The sequence below is a fragment of the Rhinolophus sinicus genome, linkage group LG17 (genome assembly GCF_036562045.2).
Source record: "Rhinolophus sinicus isolate RSC01 linkage group LG17, ASM3656204v1, whole genome shotgun sequence".
NCBI classification, from domain to species: domain Eukaryota; kingdom Metazoa; phylum Chordata; class Mammalia; order Chiroptera; family Rhinolophidae; genus Rhinolophus; species Rhinolophus sinicus.
The window spans coordinates 23,016,797-23,035,099 of NC_133766.1; the positions used below are offsets into that span (position 1 = coordinate 23,016,797).

Here is an 18,303-nt window from a genome sequence, read left to right on the forward strand (position 1 = left end):
AAGGCCACATTGCACCACCAAGATGACCCTGAGGAGAGTCGCCCCAACATGGCATCTGGCATCTCCCTAATGGGAGGTTCAGCTCCCCTCCGGAGACAACATACCCATCAGCACAGTAACTGAACCTCAGGAAAAAGGGAGGTGGAGCTCAGGGGTGAACCAATAGTCTGCTGAGAGAAAAGGAACAAACAGGAACCAGGGGGACGTCTGCCAGACAAGCCAGCAGGAGAGAGCTCCCCTTCCCTCTAGACTGTTCTTGTCTCTACAAGTGCGAAATGTTCCCATATCTGCGAGGGACACAGAGCTTCCTGCTTTGGGGGTGGGGAGGAGCCCAAGGCCTCATGACATGATGGAAGATGATACAAGCTCAGGGCTTGGGTCTCAGCTCCAGACTTGCTAAGGCACCCGGGTCAAGTTACCACAGACTCAGGGTCCATAACAGCAGTGGGAGGAGTAGGTGAGGAGTGGGGAGCTTGGAAAGCACTGGTCTGAAGACATGTCATTCCCGGGACTCTGGCTAAGACTTTCGGTGGCAGAATAGAAGGTGTGGAGTCAGAAGCCTGCTGTAAATCACCCTGCCACATGTCTGTTTCCTCACAACCACAAGAGGCAGCAGCCTGGAGGAATGAGAGCATGGACGGTATCGGGAGATGGGGGAACATGAATGAGCCCAGTCTTGGTCTTCCTGGCTGCAAAATGGTACACACAGCATTATCCCCCAGGCGGCAGTGAGATTAAACGGGAACATGAGTAAAACAAGCCTGACGTGTCGTAGGTTTTATTGAAATAGATGACTGCTCCTGCGGCTTCCTCACCACCTGCACGCGTATACACACACACACACACACACACACACACACACACACACCCCATGATCATTCTAGAAGGTACCTGAAGACTTTGACTGGGACCGAAAAAGCCAGAGAAATGGCTGCCAGGTGGAGCAAAGTTGAGAGAGTGGCCAGTGCGCATGGGAAGAACTGCAGTGGGAGCTAAAGCCACAGGCTCCAAAAGGACATGAGCCACAAAGCAGCTATCCTTTTGCAAAGAGAAGGTGGTGCTGGGTAAGTGCCATTACGTATCCTTCCTGGTAAGTCCTGGCCATTCCCCCGGCTTCCCTGCCACCTGCTCTGTGGCCTGGCAGAGCTGCAGGCCCCATTTCCGCCAAGACACTGTGAATGCACAGGCTCGGGCGGCTGAGCTGTGGCAGGTGCCTCTGGCCTCATTCTCTTGACTTCTCCAAGTTAGCCTGAGTCTGGGGACGACAGATGGGCTCCTGTCGCCCTGGAAGGGGACACTGGAAACAAGCCCAGGTCCTGTTCCCAAGGCTCTCCTCTCTGCACGCCCAGCAGGTCTCAGACCGCTCTTTCACTGGTTTCCCCTTCATTCTGTTTTCTTTTCCTCGTCCCTTCATTTTCATGCCACACCCCTGCTTTCTTTAATACCCTAAATATTAATTTTTTTCTTGTCTCTTCCTTTGCCCTTGTTATTGTTTTTCAGGCCCCCCACCTCCTTTAAATCTTCCTACTTACTTTTTTGTCTTGGAAAAAAAAAGCACGAACCACACATTCTGAGGATGGGAAATCTGAGAAGTCTTAGGCTTTAGGAACAAAGACTAACACTGAAAAGCAACTAATATAGTAGCTTAGAATACAAGGTGAGGCCTTAAATAAAATCTCAGGCACCAAATGTGCCATGAAAATCTCCCAGTTAGGATTCCTCTGTGACAGGCGGCCACTTCTCTAGTGCTCACCTCTTGGACTTTGGGGTTTGGGAGGTGGTCAGTATTCAGAAGTCCCTCCCACAACGCTCACTTTTAGACCCAGTCAGAAGGTACATTTCTTGGAAACACATGTTACCAAGGAGCCCTGCCACCCCTGAGGAAATGCAGGAAGAGGGGTCACGTGCTTCAGGATGAACTAGAGGAACCAAGGTGGGAATGCTTCCTAGGGGCACAGGGACAGGCCCTGCCAAAGGGGCTGGAGAAGCAGGCAGAAAGGCCACAGCAGAGACAGCCATAGGGAAAAATCACAGGCGCACACCATGCCACCTTTCCGCTGCTTTCAGGGAGGGAGGCGGCCATCTTGGCCACCCAGTGGTCCTTTGCCTGTCTAATGCCAGAGACCCTTCTACTTAGGGGGTCCTCCTCAGGCACAGTCATGAGCCACATGCTGGGCAGTGGAGAGAGTCATGCACCTAGGTCACTGAAGAAAATCAAAAGTGGTGCCAGGTGGGCTTAGAAAAGAGGGAGAATGCCATGCCTTCATAGCCACTCTATTTTCCTGGGGGAGGGGACGCTGGGTCCAGGTCCAGGAAAAGTGACTGAGAGAAAAAGCTGTATCTCCTTTTCAGGCCATTTTTAGGAAACAGAGCACCTCCACCCTACCCTGTTTGCCAAGAATAATGTAGGATTCCTTTCTAAAAGCAGAGGATTGAAGCACAGACCTCTAGGTGCCCTGCCGCCTCAAGGGCTCAGAGCTTCCCATGAGCTGAGGTGATCAAACGAGACACGTACGGGAAAGCACTCAGCAAACTGCAGCGTGGGGCTCCACAGAGTGGCGGTGCCAGGAAGGCTCAAAGGGACATGTCAGTGGGACGAGCAGGTGTCCTCAGGGCATGCCCACGGTGCTGCCGAGCCCCTGAGGAGGCATGAGACCCAGATAATATTTGGGTGTGAAGCTGCCTTCTCAGGCAGGGAAGAAACCTTATATAATGAAGTTAATATTACAGAGCACTTGTCTTTCCAGGGCAGGGCTCGCCTTTCCAGCAACCCCAAGGAGGCCTCCTGGTGACAGTATCACTGTGGATCTAAGTCAGCTTCTGTGTGCTGAATTATTCACGAGTTATGGATACTGGCCCAGTGCTGGGGTCCCAGGGGTGGGGTATCTGGAGAGGTGGAAGAGGATGCAGTGAGAACTCCCCAAATCCAGACTTGGGTGAAAGTCAAAGAGGACTAAGGAGCGGGGGCACCTGAGCCAGCCTCTGGAGGTGGGAACAAGGGCCGGGGAGCCAAGAGCAGTCAGACAAGCTGCTTGTAATACCCCAGCACCCGTCACTGGAGACAGAAGGGGCGTCAGAGACGGCTACTAGTCCCAGAAACTTCACTCATTGCCTCCAGCCCCCCATTGCAGGGCAGGGGAGCCCTTGTTCCCTAGGAGCCTAAAAGGAATGAAAGAGGGTGCTCATCACTGCTTCTCTCTCCGAGTCCTCTGCCCAAAGGGGTATAAACAGAGAAAGCCCAAACTGTGCCTATGAAAAGAAAGAAGAGGTAGAAGCAGGGATCAGGTTAATGAGACTGTATTTCCATTGCCTCATCTGGCACCAGAGGGGACCAGGGTCACATTTCGCATCTCCGGGATGTGCTGGATCCAGGGAGGAATGTGCCCAGTGGCTGGAGAGGCCTGGCCAGCTCCCATGACCCGCGCCCACATCACCAGCACCGGCTCCTTGCCGTCTGGAACCAGATGACACAGCTGCTCTCGCTGCTGCCTGTTATCAGCTCTGGCAAGGGGACTGACACCCGAGCCTCGAGCACACCTTCCTCTTGGGCAGCACTGGGCATGAGTGCCAGAGGGAGCCGAGGCCAAGGCTGAGTCTGTGACCTGAGGGAGGAGGCTGGGGACCTGACTGGCGTCTCTGCCTGTGTCTGGGCTGCACCATCTCAGCCGCAGGGCTACAGAGAGCCACAGGCTGTCCCAGTGTTTGGGCCTGAGCTCAGACACAAGCAGGTAGAGAACGCATGACATCAGGTCTCAGCTAGACAATTGGGATCGTATCTAACTTTGCCCCCGGTACCCTGGGGAATTCTGTACTCTCAGAAGCCAGAGCTAATCTGGAGAACACTGGGAACTGTCTATCTAGAAAGAAAGTCATGATGTCAGTGGGGAAAACATAAATAAAGGCTATCTCCGGAGACCAGTTGCCTGCTCAGGCAACCGACTGCGCCCACAATCCTGTTCTAAGTCAAGAGGAAGCCGCTGCTTATGTTCTCTGGTATCAGGGCTTTAGGTAAGGACAAGAGTCCTCATTTTCTTTGCCCCCCTCCTGATGGCACAGGACCCCCGCAAGGCAAGAGGCTTCACCTGAAACTGCAGAATTCAAATCAAGTAAAGGAAGACCTTCTTTTAAAATTAAAGTCCAGTTGATATACACTATTATATGAGTTTCAGATGTGATTCACAGTGATTCAACATTTATGTACCTTATGGAGAGATCCCCACAACAACTGTTGTAACCATCTATCACCAGTTATTCCGATACTATTGACTGTATTCTGTTCTCTCTGCCATATATTACTTGACTTGCCAGGTTCCGTGAGATAGACTGCTGTGGTGGGCCCTGAAGGCTCCTGAGAAATCGGGGTTTTTAATTGCTGGGACAGGAAGCAAGGGTTCATGGCAAATCACAGAGCTGCCCTGCCTCGGCCTGGCAAGCAGCTGGCATCACGGGCACACCCTCTGGAGGCTCTTCTGAGGCCACGGGGCTAGCTGCCTCTGGCTCTCGTTCTGCCTAAGGAAACTTTCCACGCAGAGAGAAAGAGAGAAGGGAAGAGGGGATGAGATAGGGTGGAGGAGGGGAACAGAGAAGGCAGCTGTCCTTCCCAGCAACTGGGTGTGAGTTCAGGCTGACACAGACTCGAGCATGTGCACGAGTGACTATGAACAGGAGCAGCGTCACACGGCTCTGCATGAACAGGCTGAGGGACCCAGCTGGACCCCGGAGCGGTGCCTCTTCGGCCCCCCATGTAACCTGGCCTACAAGCTCAGACATATCAGCAGGCCTCACAGATGGATGGCCTGGCCTCCCCCAGCTACCACAGGGACATATTTGAAAACTTCTCTCAGCAGAGCTGGCCCCACCCACTTCTAAACCAGCAGGCTCCCCGACATAAATAAGCCAGGGCCACTGGTGCCTGCCAAGATCTGTCTTCTTGGCACGAGCCTATGGCTAAGGGTGGCCCCTCATTTGCCATTCCCTTGAAGTAAACAGGGGTGCTTATTTACAGCAGGGCAGAGAAATCTTGTTGTTCAATAAATCTGGTGGAGCAGTGTACCATAGGACAGGCTGCCCAAAGTCTGCTCTGGTTTAGGTGATGAGCTGAATGCCACTGGTTTCCCCATCTGGGGCCTGGCGATAACACCTCCATGAGGCCACAAGAAAGCACGTAGTCATGACATCGTCTCTCCACCCTCTCCTCCCTGTCCCACCCTACCTGGCCCTCTCTCCAACCCTGCCTGCCCTCAAAGCCAAGGGTCAGTAGGCTGGCCTGTCAGTAAAAGCCCTCTTGCCCCTGAGCCCCTCCAAGCTGACCTCCTAAGGCTGTCCAGGTGCCCTCTGTGAGCGCCCAGCTCCCACCCCTGCTGCTCCTTGTCCACAGGGGGGACCAGCCACACTGCACAGAAGGGGAAGGGGCAACCAGGGCAAAGGCAGGGACTAGCCTGGCAGAGCTGGCTGTAAACCCAGCCTCCTGTGCTAGCCCTCTCCACACACCCTCTAGCTGGGTGCACCCTGCACAGTCCAGAAGTGGCAAGAGGATCGTGGTGACAGTTGGGGAGAAGTTTTGGACAAGCTAAGAGGGAAGCATTGACCAAGCCAGACATGGAAGGAATGGAAGAAAGGGAATACAAGCCTGTGACCTGTTAATTGACTCCCCAAAAGTCTGGGAGCAGGGAGTGAAGGCAGGACAGACAGAAGAGTTACTCGATTTTCCTGAGAGTACACATTTTCTAGGAACTGCTGCTCAGCAAAGAAAAAAGAAGAAGACGGAAAAAAAAAGAAAAATAGAGGCTGGGGATTCATGTGCTGAGCAACCAGGCAGCCCCAGTCCACTGCCACTGCATATATGACCAGTGGTTCCTGCTGCAGCCTCCAGGGCCCGGGTTGCCCAGAGGGTAAGTCCATGCCCCGAGGGAGAACCGCCTTCTCTATTTACCTGCCAATGCTCCAGGATACCAACAAATGATGACAATTCTTTCTATTTCATAGATAGAAGACAGAGTCGTTATTACCTTGCTCAGTGTCACACAAATAACAAAAAAGAATGGTGAGGCTGAGATGACAACTTATTTTTGTTTTAAAGGGAAGTCATTTAAGATACAACCTTGAAGACAGTTAACTGGGTCTGGAGGGGACACACGAGTACCAGACCACATCACCAAGGCTGAGCTGCTGTGGGACTGTGCGCCCCCTCTGTCCCTCTGCAGCAACCCTCCTCTCCTCAGGGCTCTAGGTCCCCTGCTTTCTTAGGATGGGGGTGGGGTGAGCCTCTCCAGGACAGCGGAGGAACTTTAGCTGCCTCCAGGGTGTTTCGGTAACTCAACCCCTGACAGGGCCCTCTCTGGTCCGAAAGCCAGCTGGTGCATTCTAAACAATGGCAAGGGGTATGGGTAGGGGGGGAGGCTTATGAATTAAAAATAGATGCTAGTAGTCACCAGGGAGCTTGCAGAGAGCATGTGGGGCTGTGTTTACTAGCGAGAGAAGAATACCTTCTATTCATGCCCAGAGACCAGGGTGGAACCACCACAGCTTCTCACACCAACCAATGGCCTCTGGGTCTGGGGGAGTCAGCTGACAGAGCAGGGTTTACTGATGGCTGGGAGACCCCTTTCCTGGGACACAGAAGTACTCCCTTTCCTCAGGACCCCCCAGGGCCACGCCTATCCTTGGGGAAACAGCTCCAGGTCAGGAAAGCTGTGTACCTGAAGGAGAAATGGCAAACAAGAGATCAAGTCACCCTCCTTGGGCTGAGGCAAACCTGCTTCCTATGGATCTTGCAAAAAATGGTCCCTAATGGTTTTGGTGACTTCAGATCTCAGTTTGACCTTGTAGACATGCTAGAAACATGGGATCTAGTCTCTCTTCTGCCATGAACTAGCTGGGTGACCTCAGGCAAGAAGCCTCCATTCCTCTAGGTCTCAGTCTATCCATCTGTAAAATGGAGACCATAATACCTGCTCTGATACCTTCACAGGGATGTTATTTGCTTAATCAGGCAGTACACATGACAGCTTCGGAAAGCTGCAAGTTCTAAATAAGGATAGAAGAGTCCTAGAAACAACACTTACCCCATCACCACCCTGAACCTAGGGAACTCTCCCCCAATCAGCTCACCCAAGAGTCTCCTGGCCTGGTCTTGATCGGCAGCAAGGAAAAACACCTGCCTGCCCTCCGGATATCTCGGGGGCAGTGTGAAGGCCAAGCTCGAGCCCCATGGAAAAGTCTCGGGAGGAGCTCCCCAGCTGCTGTGCCTGCCCCCGGGCTCCTCAGCGCCTGCGTTCCCCGTCAGCCAACGTCTACAACCCTTCCCAGGTTCCCACGGCACCCACTGCTCACTCACTCAACACACTCAGGCAGCAGAGACTCCGAAGCTCATGGCCTCCCTGCGTCCTCGTAAGGCAGCTGCAGTACAACACAACCCCATTGAATAGAACTGCTCTCATTTGATTTTTGAAAGAGGGGCCTGGCTGCTGCTGCAGGCACAGTGCTTGGGACGAACGTGCTGCTGGGCCCCTCGGGGTCTGCACGCCACGAGGCCACGTTACCCTTCTGGTGATACACCCAGATCTCACTCCTGGAAAAGTCTTCTTCGCAGTTGAAACTACGCTTGCAAATAGTCCAATGCCATCATTTTAAATCTATCTACCTATACACTGACAACTCCCAAATGTATGCCTCCGGGCTGGATCTCTCCCCAAGACTCCAGATTCATTGATCTGACTGCTTACTTGGCATTTCCACGTGGATGTTTAATAGCCATCTCAAATGTAACATGTCCAAAACCTGCTCCGATTTCTACCCCCAAAGCCCTTGCCAAGTAACTGTTCCATTTGCCATATCCCTCCAACTCTGTTAAAGGCAATTTCTTCTTTCCAGCTGCAGGCCAAACCCCGTGTGCCATCTTTGCCTACTCCCCGTCATGCCCCACATCTGTCAGCAATGGAAGTAGCTCGATCTGCGAAGCAAATCCAGAGTTCAGCCACTTCCCCTCACCTCACCACTCCCACCCCACAGCAAACCACCATCATCTCACCCCTGGCGTATTCCAACAGCTTCCTAGCTGAGCCCCACGCTCCGGCCCTGGCTCACAGCCTATTCTCCATGCAGCAGCAGCCAGAGTGATCTTAAAAGGTGTCACTTATCTGTATAAAACCTCAGTCAAAAGCCCTTTTCCTGGCCTGCTAGGCTTTACGTGATCTGCAACTCTCCCATCCCATCTTTTAAAAACCAACAGAGGCCAAACTGCCTCAACCCACTATTGCTGTCCGTTCTCCTCCCCAGACAAGCTACACATGCTGCCTCCCCTTCCACTAGCTCCTCAATACACTGACACTGGTTTCTTGCTGGCTACCAGTGATGCCCCCACACACTGGATACTGCCTATGTACGTTTCCAAATCCTGATCTGACCTGTCACCCTTGACGCATTTCACTCAGTTGCGTTCTTCCTCCTCCATCAAACTGCTTTCTGCTTTGGCTTTGGTGTCCTCTCTCTCCAGGTTTCTCCTATGTATGCGGCTGCTCTGTCCCTTGTATGTCAGATCTGTCCCCGGCCTCCTTCTCACTTGATGCATACCCTCCCGGGTCTCATCCACACCCATGACTTCAAGCTCAATGCTGACTCCCGGGGCGCGAGCCCCAGCCCAGACATCGCCCCATGAACCCCACTGCCAGTTGGTGCTCTGTAGTTGGACAGCTCCAAACCTAACTCATTACTTTCCTCCCAACATGCTCCTTCCCCATGTTTTCCCAACTAGAGAATGCCCTGTCCCTAAACTCTGGAATCATGGAATCATCCTCCAGTCCTTCGCTTCCTGTGCCTTCCATGTCCACGTCTCACTTTGTACCACTGGCTCTAATCGCCAAGTGTCTCCTGAATTTGTCTCCTCCTTTCCATCCTCACTGCTGCAGCCGAGACTCCTGCAATAGCTCCTAAAATGGTTTCCTTGACTCCACTCCTGTCCCCCTTCCCGATTTACACATACTGTCTACACTGAGACCCGGAGGGATCTCCTCCTGGCTGACACTCTTTCATAGCTTCACAATATCCCCAGGCTCAACATGGCAAGTCCTTTTGCGACCCAGCCTCAGCCTGTCAGTCCCACAAAGTGCTTGACACCCCAACCACAGTGACTCCCCAGCAGCTCCCGGCACCAGCTTACTTGCTTTTGCACACGCTACACCCTCCCTCCACTTGCCCCTCCCCCCAGCTCTTCCCTGGCTACATTATACGCCTTCAAGATTGGGCTCAACGGCTTCCTCCTGAAGGTCTGTGCCGACTCCCCCTCCAACTCTGGCCCCGTCTGCTGAAGCTCCCACAGCCTCCATCACAGCCTTCTCGCCCTATTCTATCCACTCACCCGTCTGTCTCCCCTCTCTGTTCAGTGAGCTCTGTGAAGACAGCACCTCTGGCTTGTTCATTCTTGTAGCATATAACAAGTACTTGTGACATGAATAAGTGAATGAATATAGACATTTAGGAAGCACCAAACCGGACTGTCTTCTTACCAAACGACTCTTTCTGGATTCCTCCCCTACCTTCTTTGGTTGGTAATAACACTAAAACTGATACTGTGCCAGGCTCCATTCCAAGTACTTTGCATACATGAACCCATTTAATACTATAGCAACTTTACTATTATCCCCATTTTCAACTGGGGAAACTGAGCTACAAAGACGTCAAGTGCCTGACTCAGCTGGTAAGTGGCAGGACCGGGGTTGGTGCTGGTCTGTGCTCTTAACCACTGTCCTCATTGCCTCTCCACAGCGTGTTCGAGGAAAAGAAACCCAAGTTAGTAACAGCCTGAGCGAATGTAATGGAGAAATAAACAGCAATTAGCGCTTTGGGATTATCTCTTGCTTTTCACTTAGTCGACCAGCTCACCTTCACAGGCCCCGAGCATCCCCCTAGCAGACGGTGCTTGCCTCTGAGCAGCCCCCCACCCGGAAGGCCCTCATCTTGCCCCGCCTCACCTTGTCCCCGATACCCTCAGCCTCCTCGGCCAAGAGGTACACGTTGCCCCCATCGGCCAGCAGCAGGGCCGTGTCGGTGGTGGAAGAGGAGCGGGGCCGACACTGGTGCTGGTGCAGGATGGCGGCCAGGCTGCTGTCCTGGGGGGCCTTGCGCAGCAGGTGGGGGCTGCCGCGCTGGGGCTCCAGGGAGCTGCTCTTGGTGCGCCGGCTGCTGCCCCCGCTGCTGCTGTGCAGGCTGGCGCCCCGCTTGATGGAGGGCCGGGAGCGGATCTGCTGCAGCACGCGGTTGAAGGCGGTGGGCCGGGCAGGCAGGTCGTGCAGGGACACGGCATAGGACACACGGTGCATTTCGGGGGAGCGCTCCTTCTCGTCTGGGGAGTCATGGTCGCACACACCCTGCTGCTGTTGCTGCTGCTGCTGCTGCTGCTGCTGCTGCTGCTGGGGCTCCTGAGACGCCTGCTGCTCCCGCTCCCGCGACCGGCGCCGGCTGTGGAACAGGTGCTTCAGGCCGTGGCCAAACATGGAGCCCTCTGAGAGCTGCTGGATTTTCTTAAGGGGAGACACGAAGAACCCTGTGAGTGCAAAGCTCCCAGTGCCCAGTTGGTGGGGACAGATGTGAGGAGTCTGTTTTGGGGAGATCAGTGTAACTACTACAGTTGTCTGAATTTGGAAGCTCCTTATAAATGGCTGGTCACACCTAAAAGGTCATGTCTTGCAGAAAGGCGGCAATCAGACCCACTTCTTCATTCCAAAGAAATGCACCCCTGTGGCTCCCCCCGCCATAGGCCACTCTCAATCTACGCATGGGTTCAGGGTGACTGACTGGTCATGAGATCCGTCTGGCTGGTCTGGGGCTCAGAGGCACACGCAGGCAGCACTTGGCTCATGAGGTTGTATCTCTCCAGACTGGTTCTCCCCCTGACCCCCAGTCCCTCCCTCCTTCTAAGCTGGGTTCTCCTTCAATCTGCACTGACTCCTCTAGACAACCAGGCATCAATGTCCAAAGAGATCTCATTGTGACATTCTCTGGAAACACCCGAGTCGCACACTCAGGCGATACTGTCATAGCAGACACTGCTAATTGCCCACCCAATATCTTTCTTAACAACCAAACTGCATGGCCTTAATGCACCTCGCTAAAAATTCTTGCTTTATCAGACTCCTTGGCAGCTAGGAGTGGCCACATGACACAGTTTTGGCCAAAGAAAAGCAAGGTAAGAGTTTGTAGGGAGACTTTTGCTTTTGTGATAAAGGTCCTAGCCCTTCCTACTTCTTCCCGTCTGGAATGTGGAGGTAATGCCTGGAGGTGCAGCAACCATCTTGCCACAAGCCGACTAGCATCATGATGAAGGCCTAAACACACACACACACGCACGCACGCACGCACGCACACGCACACACACATACACACGTGTGCACACACACGCATGCGCACACGCACACACACACGCACACACCACGCACACACACGCACACATACGTACACACATACACACGTGTGCACACACGCATGCGCGCGCACACACGCACACGCACACACACACACACACACACAGCAGAGCCCCAAGGGACAGGGCTGGGCACTTGATGGCCCTACAGAGCTACCAAACCAGTTGTAAAAGCCTATCTTGGGATTTTGCTGCATGAAATAAATACATTTGTCTATACAACTCTAGTGTAATTTTCTGTTGTTTGGAGCCAATCTCATTGCTGATATAGTTGGCAATAAAATAAACTTCACTGGAGCTTCCTGGTCAATGAACATGTCCACACGACAGGAGGATGGGACACTGCATTTCCTTTGGGACAGAAGCACCTGCACTTGGGACCCCTCCAAATCCCACCCTATCTGGCTGTTCATCTGTGTCCTATATAACAAACCAGTAAATGTAATAAATAAACTTCACTTCTATGGGCATACCTTTAGTGCAGTCAGTAATGTGACTACTTCTTGAGTATACGTATCAGAACCAGCTGTCCAAATGAGCGCCTTTGTCCTCAGACTAGAACACACCAAAGGGGCCCTGGCCCCAGGCTGCCCTTTTAACTCTGCCGCTGACATTGCCCACCTGCTCCCCAGGCAGGGCAGCTCAGAGAGGCAGCTGGACCACCCAGCCAGGGAGAGACAGCGTGTGATATAACACCAGACAGCTGCTTCTGTCAGGGAGCTGACTTATCTGGTTAGGCCAAGCTCTCCGCAGAGCTTCGGAGCCGGTGGGAGGAGGGCTGGCACTTGGAGGACCAGGGGAGAACCCACATTCTGTACTCCTAAGCAGGAACTCGGAGCCCAGCCAATTGGGGCTCCATGAGCCACAGCAGGTCTTCCTCTGAGGAACAGCCCCTAATCACCTGAGGCAGCCTACATCATTTAAAAAACAAATTCCAAAGAATTATACTTAACTGGATTTTCTTTTTTTCTGAAAACAAACTTACACAGCAGAAAACTTAAACCATGTAGAAACGAAGAAAACACCACCTTTAGATCTTCTTAGTTGACCCCCTCTTACTTTATACCTCAGTGTTGTTTGTGTAGACGGCTGCACTTAAGTCTGGAAGTCAAGGATTTTCGTATTTCACCTCACTTGAGTCTCACCACAATCCTCAAAGTGGGCGGGACCCTTGTATCACCCATTTTATAGCCCAGATAAGTTATATCATCACAACTCACCATGAACTAACAGTTAATGGTTGTCAACGTGCTTTTTCTCCTGCAGTATCTCACTTGATTTTCTCAGAAACTAACAAAAGGAACAGCACTAACATTTCCCTTTTTAGATGAGGAAATAAAGGCTACCACCATTCCTTCTCAAGAATTTAATTCTGGGGGCCGGCCTGGTGGCTCAGGTGGTTGGAGCTCCGTGCTCCTAACTCCTAAGGCAGCCAGTTCGATTCCCACATGGGCCAGTGGGCTCTCAACCACAAGGTGGCCAGTTCAACTCCTTGAGTCCTGCAAGGGATGGTGGGCTCTGCCCCCTGCAACTAAGATTGAACACGGCACCTTGAGCGAAGCTGCCTCCCAGATGGCTCAGTTGGTTGGAGCACGGGCTCTCAACCACAAGGTTGCCGGTTCGACTCCTCAAGTCCCGCAGGGATGGTGGGAAGCGCCCCCTGCAACTAAGATTGAACACGGCACCTTGAGCTAAGCTGCCGCTGAGCTCCCTGATGGCTCAGTTGGTTGGAGTGCATCCTCTCAACCACAAGGTTGCTGGTTCGACTCCCACAAGGGATGGTGGGCTGCGCCCCCTGCAACTAGCAACGGCAACTGGACCTGGAGCTGAGCTGCGCCCTCCACGACTAAGATTGAAAGGACAACAACTTGACTTGGAAAAAAGTCATGGAAGTACACACTGTTCCCCAATAAAGTCCTGTTCCCCTTCCCCAATAAAAATCTTTAAAAAAAAAAAAGAAAAAAGAATTAATTCTGGGGAAGCCCTGGGGACACGAGGCTACACATGCCAGGTTTTCCCACAAGAGTCACCAACACCTCAGGGCTTGCCTGAGGCAGCACCACCTGAGTGGGTAGAACCAGGACGTCCAAGGCAGACCAAACTGGGGGACACACTGTGCCACAGACTGGGAAGTGCCAGATTCCCAGCCTCCAGACCAGGGATGACCCAAGATACCCGCCTCCTCGTCAGGCCAAAGCTGATACAGACCTCCCTTCAGGCATTGTGGACGGGCCAGCTGGCTCTGGCATTTGTCCAGCTGCTTGTGCCAAAGGGTCACATTACATATTATAAATTATCTTTCTAGCACTCTATTCCACGTCTCTTTCTCCTCTCCCCATCACTCCTAAACTAGCTTCTCCAACACTGAGGCCAATCTTCTATGTTCACTCAGGTAAAGAGTTCCCTTCAAAAGACCTTATCAGCAGTCCTGGAGCCCAGAGGCATTTCCTCTCCTTCAGCCCCAGGAAAAGGGTAGAGGTGCTGTGGACAGCAGCCACCACTGTTTGCCATATTCCTTTGCACCCTACAATCCTTGGTTAATTTATTTTTAATATTATACAACAACATTTTTCAAAGTACTTTCCAATTTATGCAGTCATTCCAGCCTAATGCTAGCCTACCCTCAGGAAGTAGGGTGTAACACATACAGTAGCAGTGCTTCCATTCTGCAGATGAAGAAACTGAGGCCAGCACAGTTAATTGGCTCATCCAAGTCACATGGACGAACCCCCAGCTTCTAGTCTAATTGACCTTCACTGGCTCACACACTGATTCCAACCGTAAAGTAGATATGATATTTACCTGTGTCTCAGGACAGTGTCAAAGGCAGAATTAAAACAAAACAGAAATGCCTGGGCTGGGGGAGTTCAGTCCCCTGAACTGTAGTGATGGATCTGCTCATGTCACATGTAGGACTTGGGCAAGACCCTTAGCCCCAGTGGTCTTCATGTCCCACCTCCCCCCACCCCAATTCTGCAGGTGAAGGAAAGCAGGACGTCTGCCCCAGCCAGCACTGAGGAGCCTGCTAAAGTCTGTGGTAGGCACGAAGGAAAGAATAATGGGGAGAGGGTGCTTCAAATGCACGGGGTTTGCCTCACAAGGTGCAAGGCAGGAAAACAGGGTGACATGGGTTGGGCTCCTTCTGCATGTGGGTGTCAGGGAGGAGACGGTTAAGGAGTTTTGACATAACATGGTGAGTGTTAAAAAAAAAAAAGAAAAAACTCAGCACATCCACATAACCAGCCACAAGTTTTGGAAATGAGGAAAACCATGGTGACTAGCTTGAGGGAACTTAGCCACCAACGCAGCAGAAAGCACCACCTGCTCTGACTAACAGGTTCCAGCTACTAAATGTCACTTGCTTTTCCACACTGACTTTTGCTTTTCCCCAACTGCTAGAAACCATTTTGGTGGCCAAATTAAGCCATGTATTAGGAAAAAGAGGTGAGATGTTTCAGAGTTAGAAGTGGGACACAAACAGAGCGCTCCTGATTCGTAAGAACAAGCAAGAACTGCCCCCAGAACTGCCCAGAGGCCAGGTGTGAGCCAGAAGAAAGAGCCTCCAGCGTCAGGTGCCCGTACGTGGGGAGGTAAATGAGGGAAGGTCGCTGTCTCCTCCCCTGAAACTATCTGAAAGGGCAGGAAGGGCTCCGTCTTCTTTGGGTGCCATCGTCCTCGCAGGAAGAAAGGGTGGACTCGATGTTTTCTGAAAGATACTTCCTGACAAGGCTGTGGTCTCTGAACAGTTAGGCTTCATCCGTTTTCCTCCCTGGGTGTGGGTTCCCCCCCAAAGAGGAAGTTTGCTCTGAAATCTGCAAACACAGCTGCATGAGGCCAAATGTAAAATGCTTCAGGGTACAGAGTCCTTGCCACCATCTGATTAAAAATAGCCAATGTCGCTCCTAATTCCTACAGGTCCCTGTGTTCCTAACAACTCCCAGAAAAGCTGAAAGGCTCTTAAAGTCACACTAACTTACAGCTAATTATCCCAGCTGGCAGTTGACTGCATGTCCCTTCCTCCCACCTGGGTTTGAAACTCCCTTTGCCCCTCCCTCAAAGGTCTGGCAGTGAGGGTTCAGTGGGGTGACTGGGTCACCATGAACCTGAGTCTTAGCAAGCCTAGGTCGCCAACGTTTCTCTATTTATAGGGTCTCTATGGAAACAGGGCCAGCATGAGAGAGCTAATCACTGTAAAAACCCACAGAGTCCTTCTCTCGGGATACAAAGTGGATTGCTACAAAGTGGATTGCAGAAGTCTAACTGCCCTGCAGAAGCCTTGCTTGGGGAGCCTGAGGTTAGCACAGGACAGGAACTGTCACCCCAGGTTTGGCACTGAGGGCCACAAGGAAGAGTGAATAGCTCTCAGGCCTGTTTGGGGTTTCTATTAGAAACACAGTGATAAAGAATTTTGGAATCATTTCTTCTCCAGCATAACAGCTGACCTTAAACCAGGAGCAAATGATTTCCCCAATCCCAATTTTATTTTAATTCCTCGTTTCTTTCCTCGCTTACAGAATTCTGGCTGGAGCCAATGCAAATCAGGAAAGGTGACCTCATCTACTGGCTCTTTAGGCAGAACAGACTCAACAAACACCAGCAAAGAAGATCGTGATTCAAGTTACCCGCACGGTGTGCCCTCTCTCTGCCTCCCCCTCCAAGGAGCTCTCTCTGCCCATCCCAGGCCGTAGTGAGCGCAGCTTTCAACTCCAGAGCTCATTATCTGCAATTAATCGTGTACTGCTTGTAACATGGCTTCTTGTGCTCTCAAACTGTCGTTCAACTTTGTACCAGCTTATGGACAGAAACCTCAATGAGAATCTGAGTGAATAGAGGGCAGGAGCTATATATATATCACCTATATCTTTGTGTCCTTAATATCACCTGGCAGAGACCTCAACACAAACATGGCGATTGCTACTTAATTATGTTTATTTATTTTCTGAGTGGAAACTATGCAAGTCCACAAAAATCTACAAAAGCATCTCTAAAAGATGATTTAATTCTTAGACAACTACTTTTCCAAATATTTAAAATGCTCAGTCAGGCAGCTTTTTCTTCTGTATAACCCAGAGCCCTCCTGCTGCATTTTAAAACCCTCATTTCTGTCTATCGTCTTAGTAACTGCCAAGATTGAGCTGGCTTGGAAGAAGATGAACACAGACCCGAATGTGTTTACTGTGCTGTATCCACACGTGGCTTAGCCAGGGCTCATGTCCTTACAGCCAGCTTTGTTTTCCAGGGTGGACATCACTGTTAACTTGGCTGGAATAAGAAAGCCTTTAACCATTTGGTTTGAAAAGTCCAATATTTTTCTCACACCATCACAAAACATATCTGCTTTGTTCTAACTTCTTAACATGGAGAGAGGCTTAAGTGTTTGGCTGATAAAGATGGACCCTGTCAGTCAGCCTCGTTCTAAGAATGACCCTCCTTGTCTATGCCATTTATTAGAGATGAAAATAGATGAGTTTTGAGTTGGCCTCCAAGACCACCACCGAGAAGCCAGCCAAGCTTTTTCCCAGCCTGATACCCACACTTTTAAACTTTACCCCCAAACTCAGGTCCTATCAGATGTTTCAATACCTTGTTGGGGAGAGATTCTTATTAATGGGATTGGCAGTTAAAACACAATTAGAGGGGCCGGCCTGGTGGCTCAGGCGGTTAGAGCTCCATGCTCCTAACTCCGAAGGCTGCCGGTTCGATTCCCACATGGGCCAGTGGGCTCTCAACCACAAAGTTGCCAGTTCAATTCCTCAAGTCCCCCAAGGGATGGTGGGCTCCGCCCCCTGCAACTAAGATTGAACACGGCACCTTGAGCTGAGCTGCCGCTGAGCTCTCTGATGGCTCAGTTGGTTGGAGCATGCCCTCTCAACCACAAGGTTGCCAGTTTCGACTCCCGCAAGGGATGGTGGGCTGCGCCCCCTGCAACTAAAAACGGCAACTGGAGCTGAGCTGCGCCCTCCACAACTAAGACTGAAAGGACAACAACTTGACTTGGAAAAAAAGTCCTGGAAGTAAACACTTCCCCAATAAAGTCCTGTTCCCCTTCCCCAATAAAATCTTAAAAAAACAAAACAAACAAAAAAAAAAACACAATTAGGAAAAAAAAGACACAATTAGATATACAAAAAGGACATTCTGTGAATACTGAGTCTGCAGGACAGTTGCAGCTAGAACTAGGCAGCTGGGAATTCATCTAGAACCTAGTATGTGGCAGAAGAACAGAGAGCGTCCTCTGCCACATGCTTTCCCATCAGTCACGAGTTCCTCCTGAGCCCACATACAGGGCTGCTCTGAATATTACTGAAGGCAGAAGGGTGAGAGTGGGTAATCCTGGGCCTCAGGACTCCTACCCTCCACATGTAGGTGCAGGTGGGACAAAAACAGGTGACCTCAGCATTCTCACCATTCTCCACTGAACTATGACCATTCCACTAAAAAAAGACACTGGTGCTACAAAGAACCTGGCACTTGCCATTTCACTTCCTCCATTTGGAAAGCCCCACTCCTCTTGTTTGATCATTGACATTCCACCCTTTCTTTAATATCTTGCTCTATGTCCACCTCGCTCAGGACATCTTTCTGATTAACCCCGTATGCTTCTGATTTCATCGCATGATGCTTTAAGTACCCTTAAACTCATGTGTCCTTCAATGGATTACTTTCTTGCAAGTATTTCATCATGTCTGAGAGCCCACCTGCAGGCGAAGGCAGTGCTTATTGCCAGAGCTAATTTTGCATTTCCTTGTTCTTAAGTCTACCTCAATTCTGCCTCCCCTGATGAAACCTGTTCTGGGCTCCAGCTTCTCCCTGAGATTGCAGGAATCTTCAAGCCTGAACATACCACTTCTAAAGTAGCACCAGGAACCTTACAGTGCAGCCAGGCC

At 51.4% G+C, this 18,303-nt stretch overlaps 1 protein-coding gene across 4 annotated transcripts in view; it reads right to left on the reverse strand.

Annotated features, from left to right (window-relative positions):
• Positions 1-18,303, reverse strand: part of TMCC2 (transmembrane and coiled-coil domain family 2) — a 37,510-nt gene that overhangs the window by 12,931 nt on the left and 6,276 nt on the right. For all 4 annotated transcript variants that reach the window (XM_019711439.2, XM_074322460.1, XM_074322461.1 and 1 more), the window contains one exon: positions 9,969-10,517. In XM_019711439.2, the coding sequence (XP_019566998.2) occupies positions 9,969-10,517 (549 nt within the window). The remainder of the gene's footprint in view (positions 1-9,968; positions 10,518-18,303) is intronic.